This window comes from Lagenorhynchus albirostris, chromosome 15 (genome assembly GCF_949774975.1).
Source record: "Lagenorhynchus albirostris chromosome 15, mLagAlb1.1, whole genome shotgun sequence".
NCBI lineage: Eukaryota > Metazoa > Chordata > Mammalia > Artiodactyla > Delphinidae > Lagenorhynchus > Lagenorhynchus albirostris.
This window is the reverse complement of record NC_083109.1, coordinates 57,547,665-57,567,486: the sequence shown is the minus strand read 5'-3', so window position 1 is coordinate 57,567,486 and position 19,822 is coordinate 57,547,665. Positions and strand designations below refer to the sequence as shown.

Here is a 19,822-nt window from a genome sequence, read left to right as displayed (position 1 = left end):
CTTCCTAGGAAATGATCAGCGATGCCTCAGATACACCAAATAGAATCGTGATTACCCTTTGCTTCTTCTAGAATAGCAGTGTTTGATTTTTCTGTTTTTAAACAGTATTTTGTTAAAAATAAAAACTATCTGCAGAAAATTTGGAGAATACAAAGATACACAAAAGAAAATGGAAAGTACCTGGGATCCTTCCATGCATAGACAAACCCTATTTTTATCCTCTTTTCTGCTTGTTTAACATTAAGTAGCAAGCATTATCTTCATGCCATTAACTTGTCTCAAAAACATGATTTTTTAAGGACTCAAAACAGTCCATTGAATGGATACACAAAAATGTTCTTTGCCTTTTCCCCAATTTCTTAACCTTGTCCTTGGAGACCTGATTCTTCCCCCATAGGACACAGTCAGGTCTTCTGCACTGTGGCTGTCCAGGGGCAGACATGTGATCATTTAGGCCAATCTCTCTTTTTGGAATTATTTTTGTAATCTAGTCCTCTTCCTTAATATTTTACTTCTTTAGCTACTTTTGTTGTTAAAGGAATATAATGCAAAAAAATGCTATGACTTTGAGGTACCCTGTCTTTCTGGGGAAGTCTCTGAATGCTTCTAACTACCATACTGTATTTACTGAGTGTCTGCTAAGTGGTGTGTTTTCTTGGACGTCTTTAACATCATATTTTTCTCATGCTGCAAGGAGATGTGAACCCCTGAGAAGCCTCCCTCCCAAATCCTGGGAAATGAGCTCTGTCTTGCTCTGCATCAGAGCCGAGTGTGACTACAGGCGAGGTGGTTTGAGGCGGGGGTGTGGGAGGTAGAGATAAGAGTATTGTAAACAGACAGACATCACTTGTGACGAAGACAACTGCACAGTTGTTGTATAGGGCAGACATCGAGGAGCCATCCTTGATGCCTCTCTCTCCTCCACCCTCATGTCTAACCCATCACTGAATACCTGCTCAGTATTTCTCCACTTGTGTTGCTGCTCCTACTCTTCCTTCTCCTCCTCTTTTGGGGCCACAATGGGACCAAAGCCAACACCATCTCTCACCTGAATAATAAGAGCACTGTGACCAGCCCCCCTCTACCTACTGTGGTCCCCCGCAAACCTATTCTGTACACAACATTTAAGTCATATTATACTGATACAAGAAAAGTCTGATTATATCACCTCCTTGATTAAAGTCTTCAATGTCTTTCTATTGTTTTAAAATGAAGATAAAACTCCTTAACATGGCCTGAAAAGCTTTGCACTGTCTGCCCCTATTTACCTTCTCACCCACACCACACCCCCCATTTCCCTGTCTCTCTCTGCTTTGGCCTCACTGGTTTGCACTCAGCCCTTCATAAACACTACCACAGGACCTTTGTACATGCTGTCCCCTTTGCCTGGAATGTGCTTACATATTTTCTGATCTAGTTAATGCTGAGTCATCCTTCAGGTCAAGCTGCAGTTCCTTATAGAAGCCTTGCCTGACCCCTGTTTCACTTTCACATAGCACACCCCGCCCCCTCTATTGTAGCACTTTTCATAGTTCAGTGATTAACCAATTAATACCTGTCCTCTCCCTTAGACTATAAACTTTAAGAGGACAGAGATCATGTCTGTTTCTTCTTTATTGCCAACCAACTAGCTGAGTCCTGACATGTAGCAAATATTTGATAAATATTAGTTGAATGAATAATGAATGAATGGGATATCATTTCTTTGACGTTGTATACCATGTGGTTTATGAGCAAGCAGTTTCCTTTAGGGAAGCTTGTTAAAACATGCTTTCAGATCCTCCTGTAAGAAGATCATTTGAACAGAAGTCTGTAGTCCGGCAGGACAAATATGTTCTATCCCCTGTGCTTTCTGCAATAAATTACTAATGCCTGTACAGGATTGGGGATTCTGGGATTGATTACAGGCTCATGAAAAAGAAGGCATGGAAGTTAGCAGAGCCTGTGTGGGTACTGATGCTTCCACAGATAAGATGCTCCTTCTGATGAGTTCACACCTTCTCAGTTTTATGCTGAGGGTGGCATCCACTTATTTGTTTGAAACCTCTTTAATTCTTCCCTAAACATTTGTTTTTCTCTTCCTCTCTCTAGATTTATGGTCAATGTGACATGGGATGGCAAAGACTTGTCCTTCACTGAGGAAGGCTATCAGGTGCACCCCAGGCTGGTGGTCATCGTGCTGAACAAGGACCGCGAATGGGAAAAGGTGAGCATCCTCCTGTGTGCCGAATGCAGGGGAGGCAGGAAAGGTGTGGGCAGCAAGGGAGCTCAAACGACTCCATTTTCCCAAAGTATTTCCCTCTGAGCAGCTCCACATGTCATTCCATGACCCCTGATGGAACAAGGCAGACAGATACTGTAAAGTGGAGGTGCTTTCCCTGGGTGAACTGTGGCAGTTGTGTGCTGTTCGTTGTGTTGGGTTCTCAAATCTGAGTAGGTAGTGTCCTTGAAAGACTTAAGGTAATTTAAAAGCAGTGAAGTTTGGTTCACATCATTGCAGTAGCAAGTGTTCACTCTCTGGCAGTGATCACACCAGTTTGCCTAAACCTCATAATGGGGTACGATATTCACACATTTTGCCCTATGAATGAACCCCTTGTATGTTCATGTACTTAGTCTTTTGCTTTGAATCAACTCATTTCCAAAACTTAAATGTATCGCTTCTGCAAATCATGGATTGGAGAGGGTTGTATTTCTTGTAAAGCACATTTTCTAGAACATATATAATAACTATAAAAAATCAATATTCAGGAAAAGCTCATCTGAGGTACGGCACAGGGGACTTTCTAGAGTTATGGCAATATTCCTTGTCTTGAACATTTGTCAAAATGCATCAGACTATCACACAAGATTTGTTTCATTGCATGCCATTGTATCTAAATTAAAAGATATATTTTGAAACTGTTCAAATTGAGATTCCCTGCACAATTAATTACCAATGTTTACTGAGTTTTCATACTTAACTCCCTGACATGAGTACTAGTTATGACAACAATAGCCATTGTTTATTGAGCGCTTGCTTGATTTTTGCTTTAGGCGGTACACCCAAGCTCTGAGTGACGACTTGGTTTATTCATTCATTCCACAAACGTTTATTCAGTGCCTGCGATGTGCCAGGCACTATTCTTGATGCTTGGAATCTATCAGTGAACAGGAGAGACAAAACAACAATTTCTGATTCATGGAACTTAGACGCTGGTGTGTGTGTGGAGAGGGATGGGTTGGGATTTTGTGCACTTTTGTGATGCTTGAGGAAAGCACTGGATTCTGTCCCCGGGTGTTACCTCTGCTCTTCCCTCTGGTAAACCCTGTAACCCACTGTCCTAAGTGGCTCACATCTCCATGTCTGAGCTGGTTCCTTTATGTATCTGGGACTTTGAACATGCTTTTTTTTTTTTCTTTCCTGTAATGCTTCCCTGTATCCTTACTTTCTTTTATTCATCCTTCAAATTCTGGCTTCTCTCTCCTCTTGCAAATGGAAAGTCGAAATGCAAGTTATTTTTTTCTTGTCCATAATAAGAGGTAGAGAACTTGAGCCTTTCTGCCTTTTGTTATTCCATTTTGGAGTTATTTTTCAACCTTTTGAAGTTACACAGTCTGAGGATCACTTTTGGAACTGTAAAATCATTCTCGTTGGTTGGATTTAACCAGTCCTGGGTCAGGCTTGGCTCACACCTGCGGATTCTCCGTGCTGCCTTTGGACGTACCTCATTTGCCAGGGAGCCTGTTTACAGGGAGGCCACTGGAGTGCAGGTGATAACATTGCATAAAAGAAGGCGGCCCTTGATAGGCTTCATTTCCACATACAGAAAATACCCTTTTAATATATTGTGTGTCCTCCTTCAAATTTCTGTTGAAATATAGCAATTTCCCAAAAAGGCAGCTCCGGGAATTGCTGCGGAGTTGAGCTTAGAATGTACAAATGCTTCCTGTAGTTGGTCTATTCTCTCAGCGCTCAGGGGAACCAGTGCTTCAGAAATAACTCCTTGTGCTTCTGTCTCGAAGAAAGAGGAAGCCAATGGAGCAGGTAAATACCAGTCATGTTATCCTTAGAGCCGTCCCCCAGCAGCACATGCTGGTACAGCCGGTCAGCAGAGGGGAAGGTCTGCAGAAGGAGGGAGCTGTTATTCTGGGACTCGGGAGATTTCTTTTCATCTCTGAGGTCCCTCAGTGGAGTCACTAGAAGCAGCATGTACTGAGGGTGTCTTGGAAAACACGACAAGCCCTTAGAGGGACATTTGCTTTCTGCTGGGCCTTCGTGTGCAGCTGGTGTGGATTAATCCAGTGCTGTGCACAGTGCCTGCTTGTGTTCAGCAGACATAGAACTCAGGTCTGAGCAGACTTTCCTCTTGTAAATTGGGCCTTCCATGCCCTCTGCCTCTCCTTTTTTATTCGATGGCTTTGCTCTGCATTAGAGCTTAGTGGGTCCAAGCCTTCCCAGAGATGCTTGGAAGTAATACCCTGGTTACAAGCCAATTGGCAGCCCAGGCCGATACAATAAACACCCTCTGTGGGCCAACTCTATGGCCAACATGCCATCTGCACCAGAGTGAGGCAAGGATGAATGGGATACCACCCCTCTCCTCAAGTAGCTCATTACTGAGCCATGTCTGGGGAGAGAGGGGTGGACTTGACTTGGTCAAATGGGTAAGTCTTCACGAGGGTGGGGACATTGAGTAAAAGATTGGATCTCTCCATGGTGAATCATCTTATTAACTACTTGAAAAAATGCTTTGGGAATAATTCTATTTACCATTTTAGGGTTACACCGGTCTAAAATGAAAAAAGTATGTGTGTATATGCACATGCATATAACATACATACAGACTAGTTTTAAAAAGCATATATATTTAGAGAGAAAGAAAGAGGGAGAAAGAGAGAGGGGGAGGGAGAGAGATTTAAAGAAAGGTTTTTAAAGCAGTTTTGACTTCAAGCATGAATGGGACAAAAATCATAAATATTAAAGTAAAACAACCCTCTTCTCTTCTAGAGAAGCTCTAATTAAAGATGGTAGAGATGCCCCAGAAGACAAAAGGGAGACCCATCATTACGTCTTCCTGAATGAAGGACCCCATTCCCGTCTCTCTGATGTGTCTGCTTCCCTCTTTATTCTCACCACTCTGTTTGCATTCTCTTTGGTGCCCTTGATCTCAGTTGCTTTCCACACTGTGATGACTCCCAGATCCCTCTCTCCAGCCCAGATCTCCTGATCTCCAGACTTGGCACCAGGACTCCCTTACACGGACAGCCCACAGACCTCCACTTCATCTTGTCCAAAGCCAAAGTCACCATCTTCTTCTCTCAAATATGGTTATTCTCCTGTGTCCCAGCAAAGAAAGCTTCATTCTTATCCTCCCAATATCCTCCAAGCCCTCATAGTCACTTGTCATCTGCTCATTCTCTGTCTCAGTTCCTGTCTCTTTGAACACTTTCCTCTTTTTGCCAAGGGCACCCCTTCCATTGATTCTACATCTGGATAATCCAAATCAGGCCGTGTCCTTTCCACTTTGTACAAACCTGTATACTAACTCCTAAGAGTGTTAGCAGCTTGTGTTATAATTATTTTCTTGCATGTTCATCTTCACTTGGACTGTGAGCCCCATCAGAGAAAGGTCTGTTCCTTCCACATGTTTCTTTGGCTGTACCACAAAGTGCTATTTCTTTTTTTTTTTTTTTTTTTGGCGGTACGCGGGCCTCTCACTGCTGCGGCCTCTCCCGTTGCAGAGCACAGGCTCCGGACGCGCAGGCTTAGCGGCCATGGCTCACGGACCCAGCCGCTCCGCGGCATGTGGGATCCTCCCAGACCGGGGCACGAACTCGTGTCCCCTGCGTCGGCAGGCGGACTCTCAACCACTGTGCCACCAGGGAAGCCCACAAGGTGCTATTTCTAATGCCTAGAAGGGCCTCTATACAATCTGCTGGTAATGCTGACTTCAATCACCATTTACTAAGAGCTACTCTATACCAAGAACTATGCTGAGAGTTTTATGTCCATGAGCTCATGGACATAACAACAATTCATTCAACAACTCATCTACAGTAGGTATTCTTATCCTTGCCTCATAAATGGAAATTCCGGTTCAGAGAAGCCAGGGACCTGCCTTAGATCCTGCATGTGGTAGAAGCAGGATGTGAATGGAGGACTGCCTGACCACAGGCTGCATTCCTAATTCCTACATCGTACTGAATTACAGCTGGTGGGAAAGGAATATTTTAGAGGAGAAATTAAGGGAGTTCCTCCTATCCTTAGAGTGACACCCACCTCCTTATTCTCACTGGATGCAGCAGATTTCACTCAAACCCAACCAGTTGGAACTTGGGGTATAAGCATTTATCACGTCGCACAGGCCGTCTCTTTTGTTCTATAGAAGTTCCACCTTCCAGTCTGGCTCACTGAAGAAGGGGTTCTACCCTGTTCCTGTGTCTTGTGCATAATGAAACAGATGCCAGTTAAAGAATTCCTAGTACAGATACGATAAAGGAGATCTTAGAAAAAGCTAAGATTGATCCCCAGTTCTGTCTGTGGCATATCAGTGTGTTACCAGATCTATCGAGGCTTTCACCCACAATGGTGTATGCATGGGGTGCAGTTTTCCCATGGTGGGGTCTCTAATTAGAGAATCTCATAACTCCCTCCCTTCTAAATCATTGTACTTTAACTACCCCTCCATCACTTTCCCACCACATTTAACCTAGATGGCTTGGTGAGTCTCAGGAACTCATGTGCAGAAGATTTCTAGTGTGTGTGTTTGCTTGTGTGTATGTGTGCGTGTATGGTATCAGTTATCTGCCAAAAGGTTCATCCTGCTAAAAGATGGAAATATTTATGCAAACATTATACTTGGCATCTGCATACACATACTTCAATGATTATGTTAAAGAAAATCACGGAGGAAAATTATAATTGAGAGGACACCAGTAAGTTACAGTTGATAGAACAATTGTGCGAATTGCTAAAACTGAAGTGCATTGTTTATACGTCCTACAAGCAGCCAGAAATATATTATGGCTTCTACTATGTGCTTGCTTTGCTTAGAAAAATGATGGCAGTGCATTGATGAAGCCGTGAATTCTGGCTATGACTAGCACTGAGAGAATACTGTCTGTTTTCAGGTTTTCACTTTTTCCTTTACCACTATATCTCTGGTGCTCAATAGCTGTGACTCAATAACTATTTATAGAATGGATACGAGAATGAAAGGATTTTTTTTCACGAACTTCCCCAAATGAGGAACAGCTTTTATTGTGGTCATTTTACATGTGTGGTCCTGTGGGCTACCCATATCAGAGTAACCATGGGAAAGGTGTAAAGGTGCTAAGGCTTTTGCAGTACAAGCACTACCTCAAACCTACAGAATAATCATTTCTGATTCTGCTTTTTCATAAGCTCCCCTAGCAATGCCCATTAAAGATATAGAACTACTGCTTTAGGACATGGATTTACTCTTTGTTATCTTGAAAAAATGGTTTCATCTAGGTCATCCTGGCTATCAAGATTTCCTGCTTCCTGTCTTTGTCCCTTGTTCTTCCTTTGGAATACACAGCTTAGTAGCAATGCTAAAGAGCAGTGGTACAGGAGAAAAGGAAATTGGAGTCCTGTAGCACCTAGAGTAATCTCTGCTGAATGAGACAGTAACAGTGCCAAGTGAAATGTTTATGGATGTAGTATAGTTCCTATCACCTGGTTTTCCTCAACAAATATTGAGTTATTAAATAACTGGTATTTTAGTTAAATCTGTCCCCCTTAAGCAGAGATAGTTGAATTTGGGGTATATCACCCTTATTTATTCACACTTTTATTGTGTCAAGCAAAATTTCCTGAGTACCTACTATGTGCAAGCCATTGTTGAGGGTTGCAATGAGACATGTACCTGCCTTAGAGTGTCATAGGGCATGAGGAGATGCTCGTAATTGCAAGACAGTATGAAATGTGCCACAGAAGATGCTCTGATAAAAGTCTATGATGTTTGGAGAAGGGATATATTACATGTAGGCTGGCTGATCAAGGGCATCTATACAGAGGACTTCTAATTTGAGCAGGGTCTCAGATGAGACCTTCTGAACATGTGTGGGGAGGCCATTCCATGCAGAAGGACCATTGAAAGCCAAAGTCCAGAGGCAAGCATGCTCAAGGCTCATTTGAGAAAGAGTTCAATGTGTTTGAAACATAGCTTGTATGGTAAGCAGAATTCTAAGAATGATCCCCAATGACCCTCACTCTTCTATAATCCTCTCTTCTAGGAGGATGACCTGTGAATATGACGAGATATGCCTTCTATGATTGTTACGTTAGATAGCAAAAGGAGTTTTTCAGTGGACTTTGAGTTAATCAAAAGGAGTGTTGTCAGGCTGGGCCTAACCTAATCACATGGGCCTTTTTTTGGCGGGGGGTGTATAGTTGTTTTACAATATTGTGTTCATTTCTACTGTACAACAAAGTGAAGTAGAGTTCCCTGTGCTGTATAGCAGGTTCTCATTAGTTATCTATTTTATACATATTAGCTAGTGTATATATGTCAATCCCAATCTCCCAATTCATCCCACCCCTCCTTTCCCCCCTTGATGTCCATAGGTTTGTTCTCTACACGTGGGCCTTTTAAAAGTAGAGAGTTTTCTGAAACTAATAGCAGAAGAGGAAGTCAGAGAGATTTGAGCATAAGCAGGAATTGTCTGACTGCTGGATTTGAGGATTGAGAGGGCCACATGACAAGGAAGCAGGTGGCCACTAGGAGATGAGTTTAGTCTCTGGCCAACAGCCAGCAAGGAAACAAGGGCTTCAGTTCTACAACCTCCAGGAACTGAACTCTGCCAACAACCCGAATGAGTCTGCAAGTGGATTCTTCCCAGATCCTGCAGCTATGAGCCCAGCTGAGTGACAGCTTGGTTTTGGCCTCATGTGACCCTGAGCAGAGAACCCAGCTGAGCCCCGCTGGACTTGTGACCTACAGAACTGTGAGGTCATAAGGGAGCATTGTTTCAAGTGGCTATGTTTGAGGCCATTTGTTACATGGCAATAGAAGACAAAAGCAGATTGTTTAAGGGGAAAATATGGGAATGAAGGACCATACTGGAGTTTGAATTATACACTGTGGGATTTTATTCAGTCACCTTTGGGGTACTGTTGAAGACCTTGAGATGGGAGAACAACATAAAAATAATAATAGTAATAGCTAATACTCATTTAGTATTGATGATACACCATGCAGGGTGCTAAGCGTTCAAATATGTAAACGTATCTAATGCTCACATGAACACTGTGATGCAGATACTACTATTACCCTCTTTTACATATGAAAGGGATAAATAAGGCCCAGAGAAATTCAATAACTTGCTCAAGATGACAGAGCTAATAAGTTGCAAAGCCAGGATAAGAACCCCATAGCCTGTTCTCTTAGATAAAAACTAAACTACTTCTTCAAAAATAAAATGGTGATTGGCATGGATCTTGGGGAAATTTTCTAAGGGACTATTTAAGTAGCTCAGGTTGAAGGGAATGTAGGTGTGAACAAGAACAGTGGCAATGGCATCTGAGAAATTTCAGCAACAAAACTGAAAGCACATGGCACTGACTGTATGATTTGCTGAGAGATTTGTGAAAGAGAGAAGTCAGAAAGATTTAAAAAAAATTTTTTTTAGGCATGGGTTTGTGTTTAGGCATTTCTGGACTGAGCACTTCCAGAAGAAATTTGTCATGCCTGTAAATGACATGGTTCATCTCTCATCCCTTCCTCTCCCCCTCTTTCCCTTTCTCTGTTTCCTTTATTCTCCAAAACCCACAGCTAAAATCAAGTGGCCTTTTGTAAAATGGGTTTGGTAATATCACCACCTTAGCAGAAGCTGTGTGAAATTTAATTTGTTTCCTTATATAATGATCATTAAGTTTCTCAGATGATGTAAGCCACAGAGAGGGAAAATTAAGCCATTACAAAAGATTTAAAATTATCCTCTGACTTCCCTAGAGTCATGCATGGTGACTGTTTTAAATACCTACACGGTACAATTTGTTAGGTCACAGTGGGGAAAGTACAATAGGTCTATAGCAAATGAACACATCAAACTGAAATGAGTAATGCCACCTCCGTGTGTGTGTGTGTGTGTGTGTGTGTGTGTATCTGTTTCTGTCTTGCATGGTTCTATTTCTTTCTTTCCTTCCTTCTTTCCTTCCTTCCTTCTTTCTTTCCTTCCTTCCTTCCTTCCTTCCTTCCTTCCTCCCTCCCTCCCTCCCTCCCTCCCTCCTTTCTTCCTTCCTCCCTCCCTTCCTTCCTTCCTTTGTTCCTTTCTCTCTTGCAGTTGTAATATAAGCCTAACTCCAAAAAGAACAGCAATTGAACCATGCTTTTCTGCAAGGCAATAGTCTGCTAATAGTTTTCTAGATTTCTGAAATTTAAAAAAGAGCAGTTCATAGAAAAGACATCTCTATGGGAACATGCCTTGATGGGAATGTTGATGACAAAGATGATTGATGGCAATGATGATGATGGTTCTGTTGATTGACGGGGGGTCATGATGGCAGCAGCTGTCATTTGTTACGCTCCTGTTATATGCCAGACACCAAGCAGAGTGTTTTCAATACATTATCTCACTTAAATATCACAATATTCTCTGCACTTTCTCATATATAAAAGGGAGGTAATAATAGTACTTACCTCATAGGGTTGTTGGGAAAATTAAACAAAATATTATGTCAAGTGCTTAGAACACTGACTGGCACATAGTAGATGATCAGTAAATGCCAGCTCCAGGTATCATTAGAGCTCCATATTATGGGAGAGAACTTGAAAGCTGCATGGAATGAATGACTTGCCCAAGGTCATATAATGGTGAAGGCAGAATTTGAACATAAACAGTATTACAATAGAACCAGAATCAACCAGTATGTCATCTGGAGTATCCATCTCTACCCAACTCACAAACCCAGTTTGATAAGGAAGCTGTCTGAGAGTGAAGGGGCATAATTAAGCTGACAGATGGTATAAATGTAAGACAAAAGCTGTACCCTTGACAGCTTGCCTTGCCATCAATTATGAAAATGAGTGAATAGATTATTGAAATGATCTCAGATGAGTAAATTATTCAAAGAGCCTCTCAGTTGGAAGTATTTCTAGAAACTCCTGAACAGACAGATGAAAACCATTTTTTTTTTCTGACTGGGTCATCAACTCTTCTGTGTTGTAAGTGAATGCAAAGCCCTGAGCTCCTGTGATAGAGGGGAAAGAGAGGGAGGGAGGAAGGGAGGAAAGGAGAGAATGAGAGGATGAACACCAGGCTTTAGTCTCAATGCTGCAGAACATAGAATAGACTTCCTCCATTATCTAGGAGAAAGTTGTTTTTTCTATCTATGTTCCCTGGAATGCTAGCTTCTTTCACAGTGCCACAGGGGTCTCTGACTTGATAGGGGTTAATGAGACAAGATCCAGCTATAGCCAGAGATGGTAAAGCTTTATCTGATTGATATATTGGTGCTCCAAGCAAGCTTTCTTTCGGGGAAAAGATACAAAATTTCTAAAATAATTTTGAAAGTGAGTAGAGTAAGGGGATTGAATTTAGACATCCTCTGAATATAAGGCAAATAAATGGTAAGCATTTGTTGAGCACCTACTATAAGCCAAACCTTACAACATGGGCTTTATATTTATTATTTCACTTCAGCTACAGTGATAACCCTATGATGTAGGTGGTATTCTCTGATTGTTGAGTAGGGAAGACCTGGAGATATTCAGTGACATTTATTCAATAGCTGAGAAAATATTCAAATTTAGGTCTTGTGAGTCTCCCAGTCTGGTGCTCATTCCGCCACTTGACACAGTTTCTAGGATGAATGATGGGAATTTTCATAAAGGACCTAGAGATTCTTGTGAATATTATCTTCCTTGGAGGTTGAGTGGAGGGAATGAATGACAATACCTAGCCCTTTTTGTAGACTTAAATCTTACTCTTTAGGATACATTAATTATTAACAACGAATGTCCCATGTGATTGATCTATATGTTTATTTATCTGTCCACCCAGCCAATCATCCAGTGATCAGTCGTCTACATAATAAACCATCCGTCCGTCTATCCATCCATCAACCCATCTGACCAACCAACTTTCATCCATCCACCTGGTCAGCCATTCTCGACGCCCCCCCCAATTACCCACTGCTGATCTGTTTGCCATGTACCTCCTCTGCCAGGCTGGGGGTAGGTGTGGGTGAAGCCAAAATGAATAATACAGTGTCCCTACCCTCAGGAAGGTCACAGTCTAGTGGGAGAGACAGAGAAATGAACTTTCAATTGCAACATAGATGGGTGTTAATAGTAGAGGTAAGCCCAGGGCACTGCAGGACACCTACCCAGCCTGGGTATTAGGAAAGGGATGAGAAAAGGCTTCCTCGAAAGAACTAACATATGTCCTGAGTCCTAAAGGATGAAGAAGAGTTATCTAAAGGGTGAAGATCATTTGGCCCATTTTATTAACTGAATCACAAACATTTGAAGCCCCTTATTATTTGTTCCTCATTTCACAATTTATCCAGTTAGCTAGCTGTAGCTGGATTGCTTCCCACCCACCTACAACCACCAGACCTCCATGATTTGCTGTCTGGACCTGCTCTCTACTTTCTTAGCATTGTGTCTGTCATGTTTGTTATTTCCCTCATTTACATGCTGATGATGCGGACAGGAATGACATTTGTCTGTAAGAAAAGAGGCAGAACAGTGAAGAGTACTCTACCCCAGCAGTCTGCTTCTGGCTACAAGTGGCTGTGTCAGGCTGCCTTCTGTAGCTGCAGCTTGGTTTTCTCATCTGTGCTATTGGCAGCAGAAGCTGCACTTCCCACTACGCTGTTTTTCTTGGCTTTGGAGCCTGGGTTGGGCCAGAGAGAAAGGCAGATAGAAAAAGATTGAATATTCTGAGTGTTGATCTCTAAACTGTGAAAGACTTACTGTGCTTTCTAGATGCTGAAGACGAGAAAATTGGCTATCTGATACCTTGATATATTTCCCCACATTTTAAAAATAATTAATAATAAAACATAATAATTTCTGCGTCCTAGTTATAGCCTAGGGGCTTTATATTCATTACTTCGACCCCTTTTAAACAGATATTGACATGAGTACTATCATGCCTTCCCCAGTTTATATATAAAGAAAATGAGGCTCTGAGAAGATTGATGACTGGCCCAAGGTTACAGAAGCAAGTAAGTGGCAACTTCTAGATTCCAGCTCAGGTCTGTCAGATGATAAAGTCAATTTTATTTTGACAACACCATATGGTAGAGTTGGGGGTTCTTTGTATATTGATAGTGAAGGTTGTGATTGCTTTAATTATGAAAACCTACCTTGGGAGCCCCCATCCCTGCATGGTGGACATGCTCTCAGTATTTGCAAGATGGGCTGTTATAGGTACAAGATTCTCCACTGAACCAGGCATCTCTTCCTGATCTTAGCCCAAAACATTCTACTGAGTTGCATGAAAGTCTCCCGTATAATCAGCCTCTCGCATCTTTGTGCAAAACCAGTCAGCATTCCTCTGCCAACTTAAAGCTGTCAGTTGCCCTCCACTCCTACAATATGCTGTGTGTTCATTCCTCATTACTCCATCATATGTTCATTATCTGTAGCCGTTGTCTTTTGAAAATGTGTTTTAAAACTCATTGCAATCATATCTATAGAGTTCTTGGAGTCTATTTTCCTTCCATTTGAATTATAATTCTGCAAATTAGAAAGATGGAATGGACCTGTTTGAGAAGGAAGGAGGTAGGGGCGGAATCATCTTGATTTCTCTCAGTGTGCAAATAAAGACTCCATTGGAAATGCATGTAAGGGAAAAAATCCTGAAGTTGGGAAAAGACAAGAGAATCAATTCTCATTCCCTTGAAGGGAGTTGTAAAATGACTTGAAGAAAACAATGTCCCCTTGATTATGCTGTTTTTAACTTTAAAGTTGAAACAGATGATCTGAGTTGGAAGAATCCTGATTCTTCATATCATTCCCCACCGTACTGGCCTCTATGTGCACAGCAGATTATAGTTGACGGCATATTTTTTCTTTCCATGATTAAAGTGTGTTTGAAGAAAACAGGACAGGCAGATACGAGGTAGAAAAGGAGAGCAAGAATTGGATTTGGATAAGAGATCCTGACAACCACCCTTCCTAGAGGAAAAGTGGGAACATTTACCTTGTTTTAACAAGTGAGGAGCTGAGATTCAGACAGAGTAAGAAACTTGACCAGGGTTCCTTGGCAGGGACTGTATACATCTCTCTCCACAGATGGTTTCGAGTTGGTGCCTTGAATCAACACAGAAGGAGTTGAGTTTCATTACCAAAATGACACCCTGACCTGTGCATTCAGAAATTGTCACCTTGTTGAAAATGGACGAGGATTCAAAAATGTGGGACACCCATCCAGTTATACTATAAATCAATCAGGACAGAAGTTGGAGACAAAGATGTGTCTAATCCAGAGCCCAACTCCCAAATCAGTGTCCAAAGATAAGAGAGTGGTACATGCAGGCAAAGCCAGGTCAGCACCATTGTCAGCAGAAATGGGCTGATGCCCTCATTCCCGCTTCATTGAGCCTGGCACTGGTTAGTAGCTGAGACAGTTAGGAGAGAGGGGTATTTGATCAATTTCATAGGAGTTGATAGTTCTGAGACCCAAGTCAACCCTGAAAAGTTGCTATTCTTTGTATTTCTCAGATAATCAGTGTCTCCATGAGTAAAACGGAGCCAATGGTAATACCTACCCCATGGGGTTTCTGTAAGGGTATTAATCCTAGCATTTATTAAATGCTTCCTGTATGTCAGAAAGAGCTTTAGATACATGATTTCCCTTAATTCATACAAAATCTTATGAGATTGGTACTATTAATATCCCCATTCTATAAATGAGAAAACTAAAGAATACAAAGAACTGGTTAATTTCCAAGACTCTGAACCGAGTTTTGAACCCCCATTTTTCTGATTCTGAAACCCATTCTTTGACCACTAAGTTCTGTTATATTCCTCAATCAAATTCTAAAATGCAGGGAACATCACCCAGTGCTGTGGGAGGTAGAGGATGCAAGTGGGAAAAGCACGCAGTTTGTTTTTCTGATATATAATAATTCCAAATAGTGAAAACAAAGAGCCTAACAATTGCTTTTTTTTTTTAACATCTTTATTGGGGTATAATTGCTTTACAATGGTGTGTTAGTTTCTGCTTTATAACAAAGTGAATCAGTTATACATATACATATGTTCCCATATCTCTTCCCTCTTGCGTCTCCCTCCCTCCCACCCTCCCTATCCCACCCCTCCAGGCGGTCTCAAAGCCCCAAGCCAATATCCCTGTGCCAAGCGGCTGCTTCCCACTAGCTATCTACCTTACGTTTGTTAGTGTATATATGTCCATGTCTCTCTCTCGCCCTGTCACAGCTCACCCTTCCCCCTCCCCATATCCTCAAGTCCCTTCTCCAGTAGGTCTGTGTCTTTATTCCTGTCTTACCCCTAGGTTCTTCATGACTTTTTTTTTTCTTAAATTCCATATATATGTGTTAGCATATGGTATTTGTCTTTTTCTTTCTGACTTACTTCACTCTGTATGACAGACTCTAGGTCTATCCACCTCATTACAAATAGCTCAATTTCGTTTCTTTTTATGGCTGAGTAATATTCCATTGTATATATGTGCCACACCTTCTTTATCCATTCATCCGATGATGGGCACTTAGGTTGTTTCCATCTCCGGGCTATTGTAAATAGAGCTGCAATGAACATTTTGGTACATGACTCTTTTTGAATTTTGGTTTTCTCAGGGTATATGCCCAGTAGTGGGATTGCTGGGTCATATGGTAGTTCTATTTGTAGTTTTCTAAGGAACCTCCATACCATTCTCCATAGTGGCTATATCAGTTTACATTCCCACCAGCAGTGCAAGAGTGTTCCCTTTTCTCCACACCCTCTCCAGCATTTATTGTTTCTAGATTTTTTGATGATGGCCATTCTGACTGGTGTGAGATGATATCTCATTGTAGTTTTGATTTGCATTTCTCTAATGATTAATGATGTTGAGCATTCTTTCATGTGTTTGTTGGCAGTCTGTATATCTTCTTTGGAGAAATGTCTCTTTAGGTCTTCTGCCCATTTTTGGATTGGGTTGTTTGTTTTTGTTATTGAGCTGCATGAGCTGCTTGTAAATTTTGGAGATTAATCCTTTGTCAGTTGCTTCATTTGCAAATATTTTCTCGCATTCTGAGGGTTGTCTTTTGGTCTTGTTTATGGTTTCCTTTGCTGTGCAAAAGCTTTGAAGTTTCATTAGGTCCCATTTGTTTATTTTTGTTTTTATTTCCATTACTCTAGGAGGTGGGTCAGAAAGGATCTTGCTGTGATTTATGTCATAGAGTGTTCTGCCTATGTTTTCCTCTAAGAGTTTGATAGTTTCTGGCCTTACATTTAGGTCTTTAATACATTTTGAGCTTATTTTTGTGTATGGTGATAGAGAGTGATCTAATCTCATACTTTTACGTGTACCTGTCCAGTTTTCCCAGCACCACTTATTGAAGAGGCTGTCCTTTCTCCACTGTACATTCCTGCCACCTTTGTCAAAGATAAGGTGTCCATATGTGCGTGGGTTTATCTCTGGGCTTTCTATCCTGTTCCATTGATCTGTCTTTCTGTTTTTGTGCCAGTACCATACTGTCTTGATTACTGTAGCTTTGTAGTATAGTCTGAAGTCAGGGAGCCTGATTCCTCCAGCTCCGTTTTTCGTTCTCAAGATTGCTTTGGCTATTCGGGGTCTTTGGTGTTTCCATACAAATTGTGAAATTTTTTGTTCTAGTTCTGTGAAAAATGCCAGTGGTAGTTTGATAGGGATTGCATTGAATCTGTAGATTGCTTTGGGTAGTAGAGTCATTTTCACAATGTTGATTCTTCCAATCCAAGAACATGGTATATCTCTCCATCTATTTGTATCATCTTTAATTTCTTTCATCAGTGTCTTATAAATTTCTGCATACAGGTCTTTTGTCTCCTTAGGTAGGTTTATTCCTAGATATTTTATTCTTTTTGTTGCAGTGGTAAATGGGAGTGTTTTATTGATTTCACTTTCAGATTTGTCATCATTAGTGTATAGGAATGCCAGAGATTTCTGTGCATTAATTTTGTATCCTGCCACTTTACCAAATTCATTGATTAGCTCTAGTAGTTTTCTGGTAGCATCTTTAGGATTCTCTATGTATAGTATCATGTCATCTGCAAACAGTGACAGCTTTACTTCTTCTTTTCCAATTTGGATTCCTTTTATTTCCTTTTCTTCTCTGATTGCTGTGGCTAAAACTTCCAAAACTATGTTGAATAAGAGTGGTGAGAGTGGGCAACCTTGTCTTGTTCCTGATCTTAGTGGAAATGCTTTCAGTTTTTCACCATTGAGGATGATGTTGAGCCTAACAATTTCTGAGCATTGACTGTGCCACAGGCCCTGAGCCAAACATATTACATACATTATCACGTTTTATGTTCACCAGAACCCTAAATGGTAGATTTCATAATTAGTTTTATTTTACAGATGAGAAAACTGAAGCTGGAGAAGTGAATTAATTGCAACACGGTCACCCAGCCACTTCATAACTTGAGGGATTATAAATAACATATGTGAAATATCCAGCAAAGGGCCTAGTACGTAATAGAAAAAGTTTAACAAATGGGAGCCATTATGCAAAGTACAGTGTGGATTTTTTAATGACAATTATCAAGGGTTTTTTGTTGTTTGTTTGTTTTTGCATTTTGAGTGGGTTTCTGGAAGCCTACTGCTGGCATTCTCTTTTCTCAGAGGAGTTGGGCTTCAAGTTTAAAGATGAACATACTAAAGAATCATTGTATTTGTTTTCTCTTTGAGTCCCGTGTAAGGAGTTGAATACTGAAATATAGGCAATTAAGCAAGTCCTGGGCCAGCAGACAGAAAACTGTCTCTAGTTCTTTCACCTATTTGCTGTCCTTATCTTGTCTACGTTACTTGAATGAACATTAGTTTACTGCTCTGAAAAGTTGTAATAATATCTCCACCTTTGTGTGACTCTCTGCAATGAAGGCCAAATGAAATGAGATAATAAATAGCAACTTGTAACCCACAAAGGGCTATATAAATTCTGGGGATTTTATATTATTAACCTCATAATGACATTTAGCACTCTGGCCAGGATGATTCTTCCAAATGTGTCTTGGAAATTTATCTGAAATTTCCTTTTTCTACTTCTTTTCTTTTTTCCCACAATACAGCTTCTTAACCAGTTGAGAACTCAAAAGTACATTCATAAGGTTTCATTTTGGGGCATAAGGATCCAAGAAAGCTTGGGTTACATTTATAGTTATGAAATTAATAGTGTGTATTAATTGTGCATAACCTCAAGCCAGCAAATGGAATTAAAAATAATTGTCAGGCCTTTGGATTTATTGATAGAGCTAAAGTAACACCAGGCTGCTTTTGGCAAGACCTTCTCTGTGTGCAGAATTATATTAATAGGCAATATCAGTTCTATCTAAAATAGAGTAAGTGAAGAACTTATCTGTCTCCCTTTGGGGGAAAAAAGCAAGTGCATTTCCTAAATGACATCTTGGTATATAAGACCTGGGCTTGGAGTTTTAATAAAATTAATGCCTTGCTCTCTCCTGTTCTGGAGATAGTCTGTGCCCTACATTTAGAGTTTAACTTCAATCTCAAGAGGACCTGCACATTGTAGATGGGATGGAATTAACCTTGACTGAATACCTACGATGGGCCAGGCTGGGAGTTTCACATAAAGGAATCAATGTAATTCTTACAAGAGCCCTGTATATAATAAAACACCCAATGTTGGTTGAGCAATGGTGACCATGTGGCAAACAGAGTAATAACTGCTTTGTAGGCATGATTTTATTTAATTCTCACAACAATCATACAGTATGATTGCTCTTATCATACCCACTTTAGTGGGTGAAAGAGGAAACTAAGGCCCATGAAGGAAACAAGTAAACGTAGCCAAGTTGTGCAGCTAGTAAGCATAAGAGCTGATATTCAGGCTCGAGTTCAGCCAACTCCGAAATCCACATTTTTTTCAGTACATATTACCAGAAGAAGACAAATAAAGTTGTGATTACAGGAAGATCATAGTTATGGTAGTCATGTTGGTATATTGATTTATTCAGTTATTTACTTACTAAACGTTTATGTATTTACTCTGTAAGGGGCACTGGGTTGGGTGTAAGGGATACTAAGAACATAGTCCCCACCCTCAGTGAGTCTGCTGGGGCAGACAGGAGGGTGTATGGGTACTTATAATACTTGATGAGATAAGCAAAGAGGAGGTCACCCGGCCAGTTTTGTGGGGTCATCAGGGACTGCTTCCCAGAAGAGCTGTTCTCTAGGTTGAGTAGGAGGGTGCCAGGCAGAGAGTGGGAAAGGGTTTTCTGTGCAGGGTGAGGAGTGTGTATGGATACCTGCCACTGAGAGGGGAGCTCAATGTACTGAGAAGGCTATGATTAGTGCTAGGGGATTCGCGAGTCCCTGTATGGGGGGCAGGGGTAGAACAGGAATTTGGCTGTCAGAAATGAGGTTGGCGTGAATGTAGAGAGCTGGAGATGCCTGGGAATGAGATAGATCATTTAGGCTACGGTCAGCCATGTTCACTTGATTCCAAGTGTAGTGAGAAACCATCCAAAGGCTTTAAGGGGGAGAGTGGAATGATCACATATGCAGAGCTATTATTTAGAGTGACGGCTTGGGCTGCAGCTTGGAGGATAGGCTGGGATGAATGCTATCTGGGGCAGGGGGAAATGTCTGGAGGCGGTGGCAGAAACCAGTGACAGGAGAGGACCAGGACTGAGTG

The 19,822-nt window shown here is 41.2% G+C and overlaps 1 protein-coding gene across 2 annotated transcripts in view; it reads left to right on the top strand.

Annotated features, from left to right (window-relative positions):
• The window catches only part of GRIN2A (glutamate ionotropic receptor NMDA type subunit 2A), a 364,835-nt gene that overhangs the window by 245,886 nt on the left and 99,127 nt on the right, over nucleotides 1–19,822 (top strand). For both annotated transcript variants that reach the window (XM_060122862.1, XM_060122863.1), the window contains exon 3: nucleotides 2,092–2,206. In XM_060122862.1, the coding sequence (XP_059978845.1) occupies nucleotides 2,092–2,206 (115 nt within the window). The remainder of the gene's footprint in view (nucleotides 1–2,091; nucleotides 2,207–19,822) is intronic.